Source organism: Cyprinodon tularosa, unplaced genomic scaffold (assembly GCF_016077235.1).
Source record: "Cyprinodon tularosa strain WSP-4 unplaced genomic scaffold, ASM1607723v1 ctg656, whole genome shotgun sequence".
Lineage (NCBI taxonomy): Eukaryota > Metazoa > Chordata > Actinopteri > Cyprinodontiformes > Cyprinodontidae > Cyprinodon > Cyprinodon tularosa.
In genome coordinates this window covers 24,480-42,021 of record NW_024039403.1, presented here as the reverse complement: position 1 = coordinate 42,021, position 17,542 = coordinate 24,480, and the positions used below count along the sequence as shown (strand labels likewise).

The 17,542-nt window shown below is 40.5% G+C and overlaps 1 protein-coding gene across 2 annotated transcripts; it reads right to left on the bottom strand.

Annotated features, from left to right (window-relative positions):
* Positions 1 to 1,242: 1,242 nt before the first annotated feature.
* On the bottom strand, positions 1,243 to 11,265 carry LOC119799261 (flavin-containing monooxygenase 5-like). 2 transcript variants are annotated; one of them, XM_038309073.1, is made up of 11 exons: positions 11,128 to 11,265; positions 10,475 to 10,616; positions 7,396 to 7,584; positions 6,891 to 7,056; positions 6,577 to 6,719; positions 6,295 to 6,494; positions 3,582 to 3,717; positions 3,288 to 3,507; positions 3,112 to 3,184; positions 2,763 to 3,015; positions 1,243 to 2,677 (listed from the first exon to the last, which is right to left on the bottom strand). In XM_038309073.1, exons 2-11 carry the CDS (start codon positions 10,604 to 10,606, stop codon positions 2,528 to 2,530), a joined length of 1,662 nt encoding a protein of 553 aa, XP_038165001.1. In that variant the 5' UTR covers positions 10,607 to 10,616; positions 11,128 to 11,265; the 3' UTR covers positions 1,243 to 2,527. The 2 variants fall into 2 exon arrangements, with proteins under 2 accessions (XP_038165001.1, XP_038165002.1); XM_038309074.1 differs by having other exon boundaries at positions 10,475 to 10,613; positions 11,128 to 11,174.
* Positions 11,266 to 17,542: the final 6,277 nt, after the last annotated feature.

The window sequence follows — 17,542 nt, the reverse complement described above, 5'->3', positions numbered from 1 at the left end:
TTCAATTGAGAACCATTGATCTCTATTTATTCACTGGAGTGCTGAAAGGTCAGTGGCAGTATGGGGTTGAAGTGAAGCCACCGGCCGCCATATTGGTACTCCCTAGTTAGACGGATCGCAGTGTAAACAATATGTGCGCTACAGCATCGAACAATGATGATGTTCTCATGCTTGTGTTTGCAGCCAAATGCTGCACATATAGGCATTGTTACTGCATGTCTCCGTGAGAGTAGGGAGTACCAGCATGGCGCACGGTGGCTTCACTTTTTTTCAGCCAATCAGCAATCCAGTGAATAGAGATGAGATGGCAGATCTTGGAGAAAAGCGGGGTCAAAGGTCAGACTGAGCTAAAGTAAAATGAAAGGCCAAGATGTCAAATTATGAACTGTCAGAAAAATAAATGCTTATTGTTGTGTTTTTTCAATGACAATATTACTAATTGGTGGGATCTGTGTTGCAATGTTTTGGACAACGTTATAAGTATTTTTATAGTTCTTTAAAGATCAGATTATTTCTGTGTTAAATCAATCAAATTGACAGAATTGTTCTTTCTTTATGGATCTAAACCTTTTTGTTTCCTTTGACTGTAAAACCTTGAGTGCCTACATGCAAAAGTTTGTTACCTGCTAAAGTGAAACTGAGACACACTTCATATTATAAGCGTTCTGGTTGCTTTTTAGTGAAAGGATTTTTATGAAAAACATAGTTAATGTGCACAAATAAGAAATAGTTTTTTTATTGGGCCCACAGGAACTTGGGACCCTAGGAAACTGCCTATTATTGCCTAACCCCTAGAACCCTACGGACCCACCGGTGGGTCCAGCTGCTACGTGACCTCGTAATTTTAACAAACCCCCAGTATTGATGTGAAAAACACATTTGGCACAGTTTGGTGACATTTTTGGATAAATGTGCCAAAATGGCCTCTCCGCCTAAGAAATTTCTCACTAATACCATTCTAAAATAAATATGATTCATCTGATTGAGTCCAAATTTGGTATATTTTTACACAACATTTAGATTTAAAAGTCTGTACTACTTTTTTGTGCTATAAATAATATTTTGGTAGTGTTTTGCAATGTTTATTTCAAAGAAAATTTTGGCGAGGTTCAAAAAATGCAAAATATTTTGTATTTGTCCCTAATATTTCAGGCAGGGTCCAAGCTAAAATGGTGCTGACACCAGAAAACCATTCTATGACATCTTACCTTTACAGACGTACCAAAAGTTTCTTCTTAAATCTAATAGCTGTGAGGCTATAAGTGATTTACTTTTGTGTGTTTTTGTCAGGCAGAAATGTATTTATACCCCCTGAGGGTGTAAGAGGCTAATGGTAAAGACCCCCCTGTTTCTAAGAGTCTCCTATGACTAACAAAGTTTCCTTGGGACCCATAATTAAAAAAGGACTACAGCTCTATGAATAAAATACACTAAAATACTTAACATACAAAGCAAAATAAAATGGACAATGACCTCACTGTTTTTGAAAACAAGGAAGAACCTGTGATCTGAAAATTTATTATTAAGCACGGAGGCGAATCTGTGATGCTGAGGGCCTGCTTCTTTCTCATAGGTCCTGGGAGCCTGTATGGAATACATGCTGCCAGAATCTCTATCACTGGGTCCGTTTTATGTCTTTTTAAATAAGGATTTTATTTTTATGCTGTGAGCTGAGAATTCTGTGTTTTTTAATTTTAAAAAGAAAAAGACTAAAAGACTTTTTAGATTTTAAGTAAAGAAAGTCTTCATCTAATTTGGAAATTTTAATAAAAACAAAAGCGACGAGAGAATAGATATACAAAATTGCTTTTTTCTTGTTGTTTTTTTTATTCGGAATAGAAAATAAAAATGAAATATTCAAACTTACATGTTTAAGCTTATGGTTTACAGTTACAGCCAATGGGATGTTTGTTTGAGACGGTGAAATCAGGTTAATCACAGAGTTCACCTTAAAGTAGATGAAAATACAAACACATTACTGCTCCCAATCAGCTGCTGTGTTTATCTAAACCAGCGGTCTGCAACCTTTACAATTCAAAGCAAAGTCAAACTTTAGAGCCGCAACTTGACCTTTTTAAAAACAAAACCTCGCGATTTTTGCTAGATTTCTACTGCAGAAAATGTGTTGTCTTTTATAAAGAAACATCATTTTATTTCTATTTTAAATTTGAAAATAATTACGTTTACATTTTTTATATAAGATATTATATTTTTGCACATTTATAATAAAAAAACTATGTTTTAAGATGATAACAAAAACAATATATTATAGGTACTTTTATTGTGTTTATTCCTGAATATTTTAACCAATTATTCCATGAAAAAACATGCATAACCTTGCAAATGTTATATATTTTCTATATTTAAAACTACTATTAATTCTTTAAAATTTTTAGCTTTAGTTGTTCAACCTGCGGCTCAGGAGCCACAGTTTGCAGACATCTGATCTAATCAGCAATCGCCACAATCCTGTTCTATGACCTAATGCATGATAAAACATGTGATCCAGAGTTCTTGTGGTCATTGCTCAGACTGTCTGTGGACGGAGTTTGGACAGGAGGCTGGGTATGGTCTCTGGGTTATGTGTGTGGAAGTAGTATACGGCGCCCCCTCCACCCAGGATCAAGAGGCTCAGCTTAACCAGGCGGCCAGTAACTGAGGATTCCTTCTCCTCCAGCTGGAAAGAAATTGAAATGAGGATATATGGATTTTATTTTGAAAACATGACTTGATGGGAAACTGTTTTGGAAAACATTGCAGACCTTTCTGGTTTTTAGGGGCTTGTACATGCGGTCAAACTGAGTGAGAATCGCTTTGCGGGCCCCCTCCCATTTTCCCGGTCCCATCAGCCGGTACTGGTAGGAGGACACAGGACCCCAGAGAACATGTTTGAACAGCTGGTAGTCTGTGAAAAAGAGCCAGAGTAGACTGGGCCTCGCTCCGATCTCTCCGGCGATGTCGTCCATATAGGACACAAAGTCCACCTGCAGAGGGGTCAACTTCGACACAATATAGCTGCGGAGAAGTCCGACACATTAAGGTTAGAATAAGCAGAGGAAAATTGCTAAGAACCAGTTGTATATTTCGTTTGATAAAGAAAGTAACCTTTACTTGTTCTCAATATTCTTAGTGTCCTTCTCAACAGCTTTGATCATGGATTGGTTGGAGGGAAGCTTCTTGAGTCCTTAAACCAAAAAGAAATGAAGAGATACAAATGATGTTAAAGTGACCCAGGATTTTAAAGGGTTAAAACGAGCATCGGGAGACAGGAAGGCCTTGCATCTCACCTCTGAAGACACGTGCCACCCAGCGAGCTTGTATTTCAGCTTGAGGCATGATGGCTCCCAATGCATGAATGAATCCCACCACAGCTAGAGTAGGATGCTCCAGGTTTGGAGGGAACACATGCTTGTACAGACCCACTCTGTGGCCGGACTTGTATAAAAGGTTTTTTGGAAAATAGGGGAAGTCGTAGTTGTACCCTGTTGCAAACACCAATGTGTCCACCTGTGGTACAAAAAAAGAGAGAAAATGCTAGGAGCTCAAAGAGTCTGTAAGATGTTAAAGAGAAAGTTTCTGACCTTTTCCACTGTGCTGCCATCTTGAAAAATCACAGTGGAACCACAAATTTCCTTCACATTTGGTTTGATGACGACAGATCCTGAAAGAATCTTTAGAGGCAGGTCGTCGTTGATCACTGGGATCTTACTGAAAAGCCTGTTATGGCAGGAAAAGAGGGAAGAAGAGCAAGATCTATTAGAGACATTTTAATGATGGATGATACACATTGCCAAAATGACTGACAGGTGAATAGATCAAGAGGTGCTTTCAAACATCAGTGACTTAAATTGAGCTATTCATGCAAGAAAAACACAAAGTTGTGACTTATTCTGAAGTGAAAGGAAAATAAAGCATGGTTTGAACTGGTTTTTCTACAAATAAAATCTGATAAGTGTGGCATACATTTAAATATAACATAGATTTACTCCTTTTACTCCTTCTGAAAGGCAAAAATAAAGCCACAGAAATTCCAAAAAAGTAAAAAAAAAAAATTCACTTAACCTTTTTTCCAAGTTTGAAGACTTTTCTCTTCCCATCCAGGAATCTTTAATAATTTCAAAATGTCAGAAAAAGCACTGAGTTCCATGCTTTATAGAGTGGACCAAAAGCAAAGGCTTGTTTTGGCTTAAAAAAAATTTAAACTGAACCTGACGAACGGGTCCACCCCTTAGGAATGTGGGTCGTTTGGGTTCTTTGTTAGCCTTTGTAACCCAGGATGAACCCTTTGTTCGACCTTCCTGGATGGGAAAAGAAACGTCTTCAAACTTGGGTTGTTTTTTTTACTTTGTTGGAATGGCTTTGACCTGGATGACTGAGAATCTTCACCATCATATGACCACAGAAATAACTTAGAAACGATTTTATGGAGGAAAAATTATAATTTTGGTAAAACATCTCCTGTTTTGTAATTATTAAAAAAACACATCTTAATCTTTTATTTATCTATGGATGCATAACTGAAAATGAAATTATCAGTCACTGTGGTTTACAAGGTGGAAAAATGTAATCACATCAACGCATTCTGATTTACAAGCAAAAAATAGGCCAATCAATGATTATACATTTGAAAGCAAATAGCCTAAAGAGGACAAAGGACCACAACAGACATGCTGACAAACATTAAGAGAAGCTTTAAAGGCTGAGTTTAGGTAACTGGATGTGAAGTTTTCTAGAAGATGTTTTAACCACTGATCTCTTTTTATTCACTAGATTGCTGATTGCCCGTAAAAAGTGAAGCCACCGTCCGCCATGCTGGTACTCCCCACTCCAATGTGCAGTAAAAATGCCTTCATGTGCAGCAGCTGGCTTCAAAAACAAGCAGTTTTCTGGCTGTTTGAAAGACGATCCACAGGTAATTTCACAGTCAGTGGATGAACTAACCAAGAAAATACATATATACACAAATGTGTCCTGTAGTATAGCATGTAGCGTAACATTAGCGTTACAGCAGTATCATGCATGCACATTTTGCAAATAGAAAAGTACTATAGCATTAACTGACATGTACTTGTAATTCAGTCTTTATGTAAAATCTTGAAATTATATGTAAGATATAATTACGATAACAATTTAATAAATACATGTATTTTACATGTACATCATCAATTTAGCACTTTTGGCACATCTGTATTTTTTGTGCTTCATTAAGACATTATTTTATTGTTATGTTATATTACATGATTTATAGACTTCATTAACTTCATAATGACTCTGCAATGTGATGGGCCTATTTTTTATTATCTAAAAAAATTATCAAGTTAATCTACTGATGCTATGAAACAGCCAGTGTGTGTCAAAGTGATGAATTTATCTTTATTTTAAAAGTCTTAAGTCTCCCTGAAAATGAGAACATCATCATGTTTGATGCTGTAGCGCATATACTGTTTACACTGCAACCAGTCTAACAAGAGAGTACCAATATGGCGGCTGGTGGCTTCACTTCAGCCCTGGAGTACCAACGGCAATCAGCAACCCAGCGAATAAATAGAGATCAGTGGTTTCGCCTCTCATCAAGAGGCCTCTTCAGTTCTAGCTAGTGGTACGGAGCATAAGAGAAGCAAAATTCTTTTTATAGAACGGTGCAGGAAAAGTCCTGCTTAAAATACCATTGGAAAAAGGAATATTTAAGTCTAGATCAATTAAGCTGACGAAGACATAACCAAAAACTAATTGCAGTGAAAAGTGGTTCTAAGTATTGATTCAAGGAGAACTGAGTAGAAATCCTTACTGCATTTATCTAGATGTACCTTTAATTTTAATGACTATTAAGCAGCGCTTCGAGTAGGCTTTTCATTAGGGCTGAAACAATTAATTGGATTAATCAGGATTAACTGATTATTGAAATAATCGTCAACTAATTTAGCAATTAATTAATCATTAACTGGATTTAAAAATGAATCGTTAACTGGAGTATAGAGACTGTAAAACGTGCCTTTAGAGCAGGAATTATACCAAAATTGTAAAAATATATAAACATTTTGCATTTAAGACAAAAATCTTTTTCATCTGTCAATCTGCTCAAAGTGGAAAAGTTTTAGTTTCACCTGGTTTCATTTCGTAAAAAGTCTTCTTTAAGGAACCCATGGCTATCTGGTTATTAATCCATCGGAAATATAATGGATAGATTGATGGATTTGCTAAATAACTGTTAGCTGCAGCACTAATTTCCCAGTTAAAATCCTAACGGATTATAACTGTTGCTAAAGCATTGCATGCTTCCATGAGAACACCCACCTGTGTCTGGGCTTAATGGCGTACATGGTGTGGTCATACATGGCGTTCAGCTTATTCTCCCCAAACCAGTTGAAGAAATTGATGGGCAGCAGCTGGAACAGGATGTGGACGAACCTGGTGTTGTACTTCATGTCTACCGGCAGGCCGTTATCTGAAACCTGACGGATGACCCAGGCGCCCCGACGGGTGCTCAGATACACCTGGACAAATATAAATAATAAAGGACTCCTGATAGTAATATAGTGATGTTTTATTTCAAAGAAAAAGAGAAGAATCATGAACCTGCTCTGCAACTCTGCTGCTCTCCACAGCGATGTCCCCTCCTGAGTTACCGATGCCGATGACCACCACTGTCTTCCCATACATGTCCTCAGGTCCCTTGTAGTCCCAGCTGTGGAGGTACTTCCCCTCAAATGTCTCAATTCCTGCAACAGCATCATCAGTGATAATTGCTTCTTTTTTTTCAGTTTTTGGGGAAAGTTTATGATTGTTTTACAGATAATATCTTATATATATATATATATATATATATATATATATATATATATATATATATATATATATACGGAAAAAAAAGAATACAGGACCAAGAATACCTGGGAAGTCTTTGAGAGGCAGGTTAGGGTAGGTGTAATGACCCGAGCAGCAGATAACTGCATCAAACACATGCCTCTCCTCTAATCTCTCTTTGTTCTCTGTCACCACCTCCCACTGACCGGTGCGAGGAAAGTCCGGCCTCAGCGTGACTTTCTTCACTGATGTCTGAAACAAACCAATTCAATTCAATTCAGTTTATTTGCATAGCGTCAATTCACACACATGTCATCTGAAAGCACCAGACCATCCAGTCAGATTCTAAAGTTTTCTATCTAAGGAAAACCAGTTGATTGCATCGACTCATTGACTCTTCAGCAATCCCTCACACTAAGCATGCTTGTAGCAATAGTGGAGAGAAAAAACTCCCTTTAAACAGGAAGAAACTTTCAGCAGAACCAGGCTCAGTGTGAGCGGCCATCTGCTGAGGCCGACTGGAGTAAGCAGCAGTTAATAAAGCAGGCTGGACAGCAGACATCTGCCTGGGAGAAGAATAAAGACAAATACCTGAAAGCGGATGTACTGCAGTAGTTTAAAGTGATCTGCGTACATCCTGAAGTACTTCAGGATTTTAGAGTGGTGCATGTAGTTGGGATAATCAGCAGGGATGGGGAAGTCGCTGTAGCACATCATCTCCTTAGAGATATTGATGGTGAGGGAGCGATAGATGCTAGCCCTGTTGGGCTCAGACACTTCCTGCAGAGAAAAACAAATAATGCAGTCAAAGAGGCTCAGAGTTACTCTATGTCTTATGACGTAGAAATTCAAAGAACCAGCAATAAGAACTAAAAACAGACTCCATTGCATTTCCTCTAGAGGTTTTCAGTTATGGAACAGCTGCAGTGATGAAATAAAAACAAGATGACATAGAATTTTAACAAAAATATAAATGGAAATTAACTAGGCCTACTGAGAACTATGTTTTATGGAAATTGTGTTTCGGTATTAGAGTATTAGCATTGCTAAGTACTGTATTGTTCACTGATTATAAAGCAGGGGCACCGCCAGGAATCTGGGGCCCATAAAAGACATTGATGCACTGAAGAATATCATTTACATTTTAAATATGATTTTTATTGTAACATTTCTACAAAGGAAAATGATCAAAACACAGAAAAGTTAAAAATACATTAACTTTAAACTGTTTAAACAGGTGGATAAAAAAATTGGATGGTCCGTTTATTCTTGCTTTTTTTCACTGTTTACTGCTGAATGTTAGGAATCCAGAGTGTGTGGGTTGTGTTTTTGTTTGTTTTCCCTGAACCACCAGGGGGCGCTTGGTTCTCGTTGGCCTTCTCACACACCTGCGGATGGTTGCCTCATTACCGGAGGACTCTTAAGCTGCTGACTGCCACTACCTCGACGCCAGAGTGTTTGCCAGTTTTGGGTACTCTAGCCAAGCTGAATTTTGCTGAGTCAAACTGAGTTTTTGTCAACCTGAGTCTTAACCTAGTTGTTTTTGTCTTTGCCTCTCGGCAGGAAGTCATCCTGCAAACTGGATGTTTTGGACCTTCTCTCCCCTGTAAGGATCGTCTGAGTTTCAAACTGAGCTGGGGATTCAAACTGGAGGTTTGGATCTACTTTTCCCCAAGGGATCATTTGAGCTTCACACTGAGCAGGGGATTCATCTCCACAGGAAACCGTTCAAGTACCGCAGGAAATCTAAGTGGCAGTCAGCTCCTCCGTTCCTCAAGGAAACACCTCAACCTGGTTAAACCCTGTCCGCCCTCCAACGAGCAAGTTTATTACTGGAATAACCCACACCGACTGGATTCAAAGAAAGACACCGTTTTTTGGAAACGTGAGTCCTGTTGCCTTTATTCCCTTTTCAATCGAAAACACAAATTTCCCACTGAGCCCTAACTAACTGCTGAATCTTCCCCTTCACTTTTCAGTTCCGGTTCGTTGTTAAACCTTGCTCTAGTGTCTCTTTTTTGTTATCTGCATGTGGGTCAGATCTTTGGATAAAATCATGACACTGAAAAATTAGGGAGAACACAAAGAATATTTATTTAACTGTTGGATTTTCTTTTTATATTTGAAATATCTTTTAGGACATATCTTTTCTTCTATTTTTGGGCCCCGCCTCAATCAAGGGCCCTTAGAATCTTCCTAACCTTTCCCCCAATAAAGCGCCCCTGTTATAAAGAGGTTATTATGATTTTTATTATTATTCAGTATTATTAAGAATTGTACTGTGATAATGAGGATGATGATTTACGGGGAAAACTGTTCTATTGTGATTTACAAAAGAAAGTAAAGTTATTATTGAATAATATTACTAATGAAAATACTTGTATGGTGAAGTACATTTTTTTGTTATTCTGTATTGTGTCAGGAAAATTTCTCAAATCACTGTGGATGGTAAAATCAAGTAGTGTCTGACTAAAGGATTTTGGGCCTGAAAAGTTTGTCTTTCAAAACTCTTTTTCTAACTATTTTTATTTTTATTATTATCAATTTCATGCCAAATGAATAGTTTTAAAAAGATAAAAGATTAAAATAAAGATAAAGAAAGAAAGAAATTGCAGAAGTAGTAGGTATTACGGCTTAATTTATTTTAAAAAAGGAGGCTGCAGCGGCCACGGGGGGCCCTCTCAGAAAAAAAAAAATAAAAATCGAAAAAATTGAAAAAATCTGATTATTTTTACTGTTATTCCTAATTATAATCTCATTATTTTCTTATCATAATAATATGGGATACACAAGGAATACCAGGACACTGAATACCTTTTCCTTTTTTTCCAGGACCTACTTCTGTGTGTCTGACTGTTTAACTCTAAAGGTCCTCAAACAAAACATAGAACACGTCTAAAGTTGGACTATGACAGGCGTATGAGAGGCAATAAGCAAAGCTCTCTCACCTCACATGCACCTGATGCAGTTTTATTTTTCTTTCATTCTGTTCTTATTGTTAAAAGTTGCAAATCAATGGAAATATCAGTCAGTGTTGAAGTAATATGTTTGTAATTTTAGGCTAAATAAAAGTAATAATTACTGAAGAGTAAATTTAAAAAAAAAACAAATCCTAAAGCTTTTTTTTTTTTTGTCTACGTCTTTGTATAAATGTTTGTTGGACCCACGGCCACAAGCTAGTGCTGTTTGAGGGACTGTGACATCGAAAAAGTTTGAGAACAAAAGTTTTGGTTTTAATTGTTAATTGTTTTTATTATTGTTCAGATAGCAGATTAATCTGTTTTTCAAATTAGAATTTTTTGTCATCTAACAATCACTGATCAGCTGCAATAAGTTCTCCAGGACCAAAAACGTTGATAAAAAACAGTCTGAAGATCAGCAGAGTTATCAGTTTTCTACCCTAAACATCCAGGTTTTATGGAAATAGTAAGAAGGACAACCGTTATTAAGAGAGGGGTGTCTTTTTCTTTTTTAATTGTGATGAAAACATGCATAATTTCTCTCTTTATTTACATTTTAACAGTAATTTTTTTTGGTTTGGCTCAGAAAGGCCAAAAAGAACACAAGAATAGAACGTAATACAAAAATGTTAAAAACCTCCAAGAACATGAATAGTTCTGTAGAGTTTAGATCTGGAACTGGAACTATTCAGCTAAGGAGGAAGTCTTGCCTTGAACTTCCAGAGCCCCCCCATGTCATCGCTGCTTTCAAAGCAGGTTGGCTCCATGCCTTCATCCAGACAAGCCTTTATGCTGGTGAGACCAGAGGGGCCGGCCCCGATCACTGCGACTCTCTGCACCATGATGAGGCTGCTGCAGGACGGAGGAAAACTACGTTTTAGGAACAATATATGCAGTTTTGTTCACTCTACAGTAAGTGCTTATCAATGGGTCAATTTTATTGTTAATAGAATTTGCAAAAAAAAACAAAACAAAAAAAACATTTTTAACTAAACTTCCCTGTTTATGCCATCCAGTATACTTTACATCATTACTACCGTATTTTCTTTGCATTAATCCACTTACTTGTTTTTTAAACCAAACTTTTAACTTTGCGCCATTTGCACTCATATGCAATAAAGTAATTCATGCATCATATTCTTATCAGCTTTGCCTTTTATGTTCGCTTATAAAATAATCTTGAAAGTAAAAAGCAGATTCAGTGGAAGCACTAGCTTTCTACATGACCAGCAACAAATGATCTTCACCTTTAAAGCCCTTTGATCAGATCTTTCTAAAGTGTGAGAATGAATTGAATGCCCTAAAATAAACATACTGAGCTCAACGATGAGCAGAAATCTAAATAGCATTTTTTCATTCTTACCGTAATGATCCTTGTGTGCTGTTTTCCTGTTAGGCTGCAGAAGCATCACCTGAATACCTTTTATACACAAAGGGATCAATGAAGCGCCGCATTGTTTTTCTCCCCCCATTTTTTAACCCTAATTGTACAAAAAGGCTCCTATTGGCTTGAGCAATGTTTACTCAAATCAATGAAGTTTTACTTCGACTAAAGTTCAGGTTGGCTTGTGCTCAAATGGGTGGGAGAAAGCTGATGGGTGGATGAATGTTCTTATACGTTCCTCTGCCCGTGGATGCAGATCCATCCGCAGGCAGAGGGTGTCTGTACCATGATCTCTGTTTTCAGTTTACATTTTCCAGCTTCAGTTTGCAGAATACATATATGGTAGACTTTCATCACATGTTCTTTATGGTAACTCCCTATTTTTCCTGAATGACATCATCTTAAAGGCCTGCATCCTTATTGTTATATTTGCAGCATAACAGACACGTTCTTCCAATTCTTCAAATTCATTGATATTATTTTATTACAAATTATATAAACTTTTGTCATCTTAACACTATTTCTTGTACAGTGAATTCATACTACTTGACTGAAAACAGCCTTTTGATGGATGCATGTGATAGATGAACACAAAAACAATGCATTATGTGAATTATATGGATAAATATCTAAAATATTTGGTGTGATTTTTTTTCATTTAGCTTCTCCACCTCTAAATTACTACCTTGTATTTAAGCTCAGTTTAACAATAAATGTTGCCACCACTGTTGGATGGATTTAATGTAAGCTTTGACAATATCAAACATTTCAGCCTGTGACCCCGTAAATAACAATCCATCAGACTCATGCGTCCCTAAAAACCCATATTCATTTAACTACTTTTAAAATGAGGTTATTATTTTGATTCTTAAAAATGTGTTGGGTTTTTTTTTTTTTTTATTAAATCCAAATATTTACTTCTTAAAGCTACAGTGTGTAATAATTACAGGGATATAAAGTCAGAAATCTGATATATTATACATAACTATGTTATTTATCATCATCTACGAGCTCAGCCTCTTAACCTTAATATTTGCGTTGCCTTAGAATTCGTTATTTATAATTACATAGGAGCGGGTCTCGCAGCCATGGAGGCAGACATCTTTGCGCTACGGCAGCGCAGAGCCAACAAACTAGCGATTGCGAGATCGCCCATTACGCTCGAAAGTAACTACGGCAAGTTGAGAGAGATGAACTGAGACGGCACTGAACAATAGATGGCAGTATTAAAATTATCTATGTAAACAAACCTCATCACTTGAGAAGGTAGGTGATGCGGACGTCGTGGAAGACATTTTGTCCCGTAACGCTCGCCGTACTGTTGGGGGGGAGAAGCGGTGGGGGGGGAGATGTTCATGTTGCTGCAGTCTGCAGTCTGACCGCTAGATGTCGCTGAAAATTACACACTGTAGCTTTAATTTAATTTTTTTTGTTCATCTTATGAAACTTTTACTGAGAAAAAAAAGAGCAGTTAGTTTCTTGCATGATCACGAGTATTTCACCATTATGTTGTGTCTGAATGTCACTTGAAACATACATGAAGTCTGGCGGTCTATTCGGCGCAAAGGAAAAAAAACTTGATTATCTTGTGATATTCAATAAAACACAACTTCAAATGACCGATAAACTGAAACGGATATAGATGGATGTTAACAAAATTTGTGGAAAATGTCATGATCGGTACACGAATGTGACCCAATTATGCAGAACACCACGACACAGGAAACAGATGAAAAGTTAACAGAGTTTATTGAATACAATCCAATGGTAGTATGTTCTGGTTCTGGTCCTGGGCAAACGGGTTCACCGGAGTCTGTGAGGAAGACAGTTAGTTAGCTGGGCTTTTAGCGGTTTGTCCTTTGATAAGCTCTGGTTTGTACCTGTGGCTCCTTGAATGGATCTTGGAGAGGAAGGTTGTTGGAACTGGAGAGAGTCTGATTAGCTGAGTCCGTTAGCTGCTTCAGCGTCTTGCTTCTAGAAAGGTAGCAGACCTTGACTTTGGATTTCCAGCTCTTGGTCCAGAGCTGCAAGAGAATCCAGGGGAAGTCTTCAGGTTTGGCTCTGAGGGCAGGCTCGGCGGGTTAAGCTCTACCAGAGCTTCACGAAGGAAGATCAGGTTTTCCTGGAGAGACAGAGACAAGATTAGGATCCTGTCAGGATCTCAGAGCAAGCAAAGTTCTCAGAGGTTCTGGGCTTAGGTGCTAACCAACTGGCTCAACACTGCAGCGTTGAGGCAAGGTCTGAAGACAGCTTAAGTAGAGGGTCCTCCTGATGATGGTAACGAGCAGCAGCTGTGCAGAGGGCTCTGCTCAGGAGGATCCACGGCGGACTCTGCTGGAGAAGAGAGGTACTTCTCCAGCTTCCAACAGTACCCCCCCCTCAACGACCGCCCCTTGGCGGTCCGGAGGAAGTAGATGGGCAGGAACGCTCATACTCCTCGATCAGGGAAGGATCGAGGATGTAAGAGCCGGGAACCCACTGACGGTCTTCAGGTCCGTAGCCCTCCCAGTCGACGAGGTACTGCCAGCCGCGACCTCGTCGACGCGAGTCCACGATGCGACGGACGGTAAAAGCCGGGTGGCCATCGACTTCCAGGGCGGGTGGTGGGGAGTCGGATGGCGGGCACAGAGGGCTAGAGACTACGGGCTTGACCTGAGAAACATGAAAGGTGGGGTGGATGCGAAGACTCGGAGGTAACTGGAGACGGACTGCGGAGGGACTGATGACCTGGGAAACTTTAAATGGACCGATGAATCTGGGAGACAGTTTCCGAGACATTCCCTTGAGGGGAATGTCTCGGGTGGACAGCCATACCTCCTGTCCGATGGCGTACTCGGGAGCGGGACGTCTCCTGGAGTCGGCAAAAAGTTTGGTGGTCTCTGATGATTTGTTGAGGGTGGTGATGGTTTCTTTCCAAATCCTTTGACAGCGACGGATGTGTTGGTTGATGGTCTTGACTGCTATCTCCTTTTCATCTGCGGGGAAAAGTGGTGGTTGGTATCCATGACTGACCTGAAATGGTGACTGGCCGGTGGAAGCTGATCTCTGGGAGTTATGGGCGTACTCGATCCAAGGTAGATACTGGCTCCAGTCGGTGGGGTTGTTGGAAGTTAGGCAGCGGAGGGTGGATTCTAGGTGCTGATTCATGCGCTCGGTCTGACCGTTGGATTGTGGATGATAACCTGAAGTCAAGGCAGACTTACAGCCCAGAGCTGAACAGAAGGCTTTCCAAACTTGTGAAACGAATTGAGGACCACGGTCTGATAGGATTTCCTGGGGAATGCCATGTAATCTGAAGACGTGTTTCACGAGAAGCTGAGCAGTCTGGAACGACGAGGGGAGCTTCCTGAGAGGGACTAAATGACAGGACTTGGAAAAACGGTCAACGATGGTGAGTATAGTGGACATACCTCGAGAGATGGGGAGACCAGTGACGAAATCTATGGCAATGTGGGACCATGGACGTGAAGGAATCGGAAGGGGTTGTAACAGACCAGAGGGTGGCTGATGCGAGGCCTTGTTTCTAGCACAAATGGGGCAGGCCAGCACATATTCCTTTACGTCCCTGTGGAGAGTGGGCCACCAGAAGCGTCTGGTGATGAGAGCGATGGTTCTACTGACTCCAGGGTGGGCCGAGAATTTGGCAGTGTGCATCCATTGAATGAGCCTGGACCTGACGGAAGACGGAACATAAGTTCTGTTAGCCGGACCGTTACCTGGGTCGGGTTCCGTGGCCAGGGCGGAGTTAATAAGATCGGAGATCTCCCAGTTCACGACTCCCACAGTACAAGAGGCCGGGAGGACTGGCTCTGGTGTCTCGGGTTGATCGACGGAGAATAGGCGCGAGAGGGAGTCTGGTTTCACATTCTTAGATCCGGGTCTGTAGGAGATAACGAGATTAAATCTGGAGAAGAAAATGGACCACCTGGATTGACGAGGGTTGGCCTGTTTGGCAGACTGGATGCTAGCAAGGTTCTTGTGATCAGTCCAGACTAGAACCGGGTGCTCAGCTCCCTCTAACCAGTGTCTCCACTCCTCCAACGCCAATTTGATGGCTAATAGTTCTCGATCTCCAACGCCGTAGTTCTGTTCTGCTGATGAGAGTCTGCGAGAGAAAAAAGCACATGGATGAATCTTTTGATCTGAGTCGAGTCTCTGGGAAAGGACGGCTCCAACGCCAGAATCCGAAGCATCGACCTCCAGGATGAACTGTTTAGAAGGGTCGGGCTGAATTAACACTGGTGCTCTGGAAAACAAAGATTTCAGTTTGTCAAAAGCAGACTGAGCTTCGGGAGTCCAATGAAAATTCCTCTTAACTGAAGTTAAAGAGGTCAGAGGTTGAGCCGTCTGGCTATAATTTCTAATGAAACGACGGTAAAAATTGGCGAACCCCAAAAACCTTTGAAGCTGTTTTCGATTTTCAGGAATCGGCCAGTCCAAAACCGCCTTTATCTTGTCCTCAGCAGGCTTAACCTGCCCGCCCTCGAGCACAAACCCCAAAAAGGTCACTGATGGTTGGTGGAACTCACACTTTTCTGCCTTGACGAATAACTTGTTCTCCAGTAGCCTCTGTAACACCAGGCGGACATGTTTCTTGTGCTCAGTTAAGTTCCGTGAATAAATGAGTATGTCGTCTATATAGACAAAGACAAACACATTTAAAAAGTCTCTGAGAACATCATTCACTAGTGCTTGAAAGCAGGCGGGGGCGTTTGTTAAACCAAAAGGCATTACCAGGTACTCGAACTGACCTAATGGTGTCTTGAAAGCAGTCTTCCATTCATCTCCTTCTCTGATTCTGAGGAGATGATATGCGTTTCTCAGATCCAATTTGGTGAAGACTGTTGCCCCCTGAACAGGTTCAAAAGCAGAGGCTAGGAGAGGTAGAGGGTACTTATTCTTTATGGTGATTTGGTTCAACCCTCTGTAGTCAATGCATGGTCTTAACGAACCATCCTTCTTGCCAACAAAAAAGAAACCAGCACCCAAAGGAGAAGAGGACGGGCGAATAATTCCAGCAGCTAAAGACTCGTTAATATACTTCTCCATTGTCTCTCGTTCTGGCTTGGAGATGTTATATAAACGGCTGCTGGGTAACGGTGCTCCAGGTAACAACTCAATAGCACAGTCATATGGTCTATGTGGTGGAAGGGACGTAGCACTGACCTTACTGAAAACCGGGGCCAAGTCATGGTACTCAAAGGGAACTGAAGATAGGTCAGGAGAGTCCATCTCTCCCCCACCCCTAGGAGGCCCCACCACGGGGGCTGCCGACCGAAGACAAGTCTCATGACATGACGTAGACCATGCTTCCACGTGACGTTCAGTCCAATTAATGCGTGGGTTGTGTTTCTCCAGCCATTCGAATCCAAGCACCAACGGGGAACATGCGGAGGGAATAACAAAAAATGTGATAGTTTCACGATGGTTACCTGAGAGGAGGAGCTCGAGGGGTTGGGTTTGATGAGTAACTTGGTGGAGATTTTTCCCATCAATGGCAGAGACACGGAGGGGTTGAGAAAGAGGAACAGTTTCAATCATCAATTGTTGAACGAGGTTAGAGTCTATGAGCTTCCGTTCACAGCCTGAGTCAATAAAGGCAGAAAAAGAGAGGTTCTGATTATTACAAAACAAGGTGGCAGGCAGCATCAATCGAGGAGATTTCTTAGAGTTGGTTTGGCCCGCCAGACTCCTCAGATCCTCTGGCGGGCCCTGCCTTTTGATTTTGCCGGGCAGGAAGCAATGAAATGTCCACTTTCACCACAATAGATGCAAAGTCTGCTCAAAAAACGTCTTTGTCTCTCCTCAGGAGTAAGCCGAGTGTGTCCCACCTGCATAGGTTCGACCTCCGTACCACCTGAATATGAAGCCTGAAAAGGCAGAGGGAGGGACTGGGCTTTTGGTCGGTCTGTGGGAGGAGAAGAAACAGTCACAATATTTGATGCAGAAGTAGAGGCGTGAGACCCAGAATTTCTTAACTTAGAGCTGTTTCTGGCTCTAATTCTGTTATCCAATCTAATTGTTAGTTTAATTAGATCCTCAAGGGAGGCTGGTTCGTCGAGAGTTGCCAGTTCGTCTTTAATATTCTCATTTAAGGCCATGAAATAAGCTCCCTTCAGAGCACTTTGATTCCATCCGGAAGCTGCTGCCTTAACCCGGAAGTTGATCGAAAAATCAGCCACAGATGAATCTCCCTGCTTAATACTGAAAAGAGCACGAGAGTCAATTGTTTGATCAGTTTCCTGATTAAAAACCTGGGAGAATTCAGAAATGAAATCAGAGTATCGGCAGTTGAGACTCTCATCTGAGGGAAATCTGGCCTGGGCCCACTCCAAAGCTCTTCCTGTTAGTTGAGAGAGGATAAAGGTTATTTTCTTAAAGTCCGTCGAAAAGC

Coding starts and splice junctions, on each gene's coding strand:
- LOC119799261 (XM_038309073.1), bottom strand. CDS start 10,606: ATGGTGCAGAGAGTCGCAGTGATCGGGGCCGGCCCCTCTGGTCTCACC. Junction 6,495..6,576: donor GCAGCAGAGTTGCAGAGCAG/GTTCATGATTCT, acceptor ATATTTGTCCAG/GTGTATCTGAGCACCCGTCG. Junction 3,508..3,581: donor ATGGCAGCACAGTGGAAAAG/GTCAGAAACTTT, acceptor TTTGTACCACAG/GTGGACACATTGGTGTTTGC.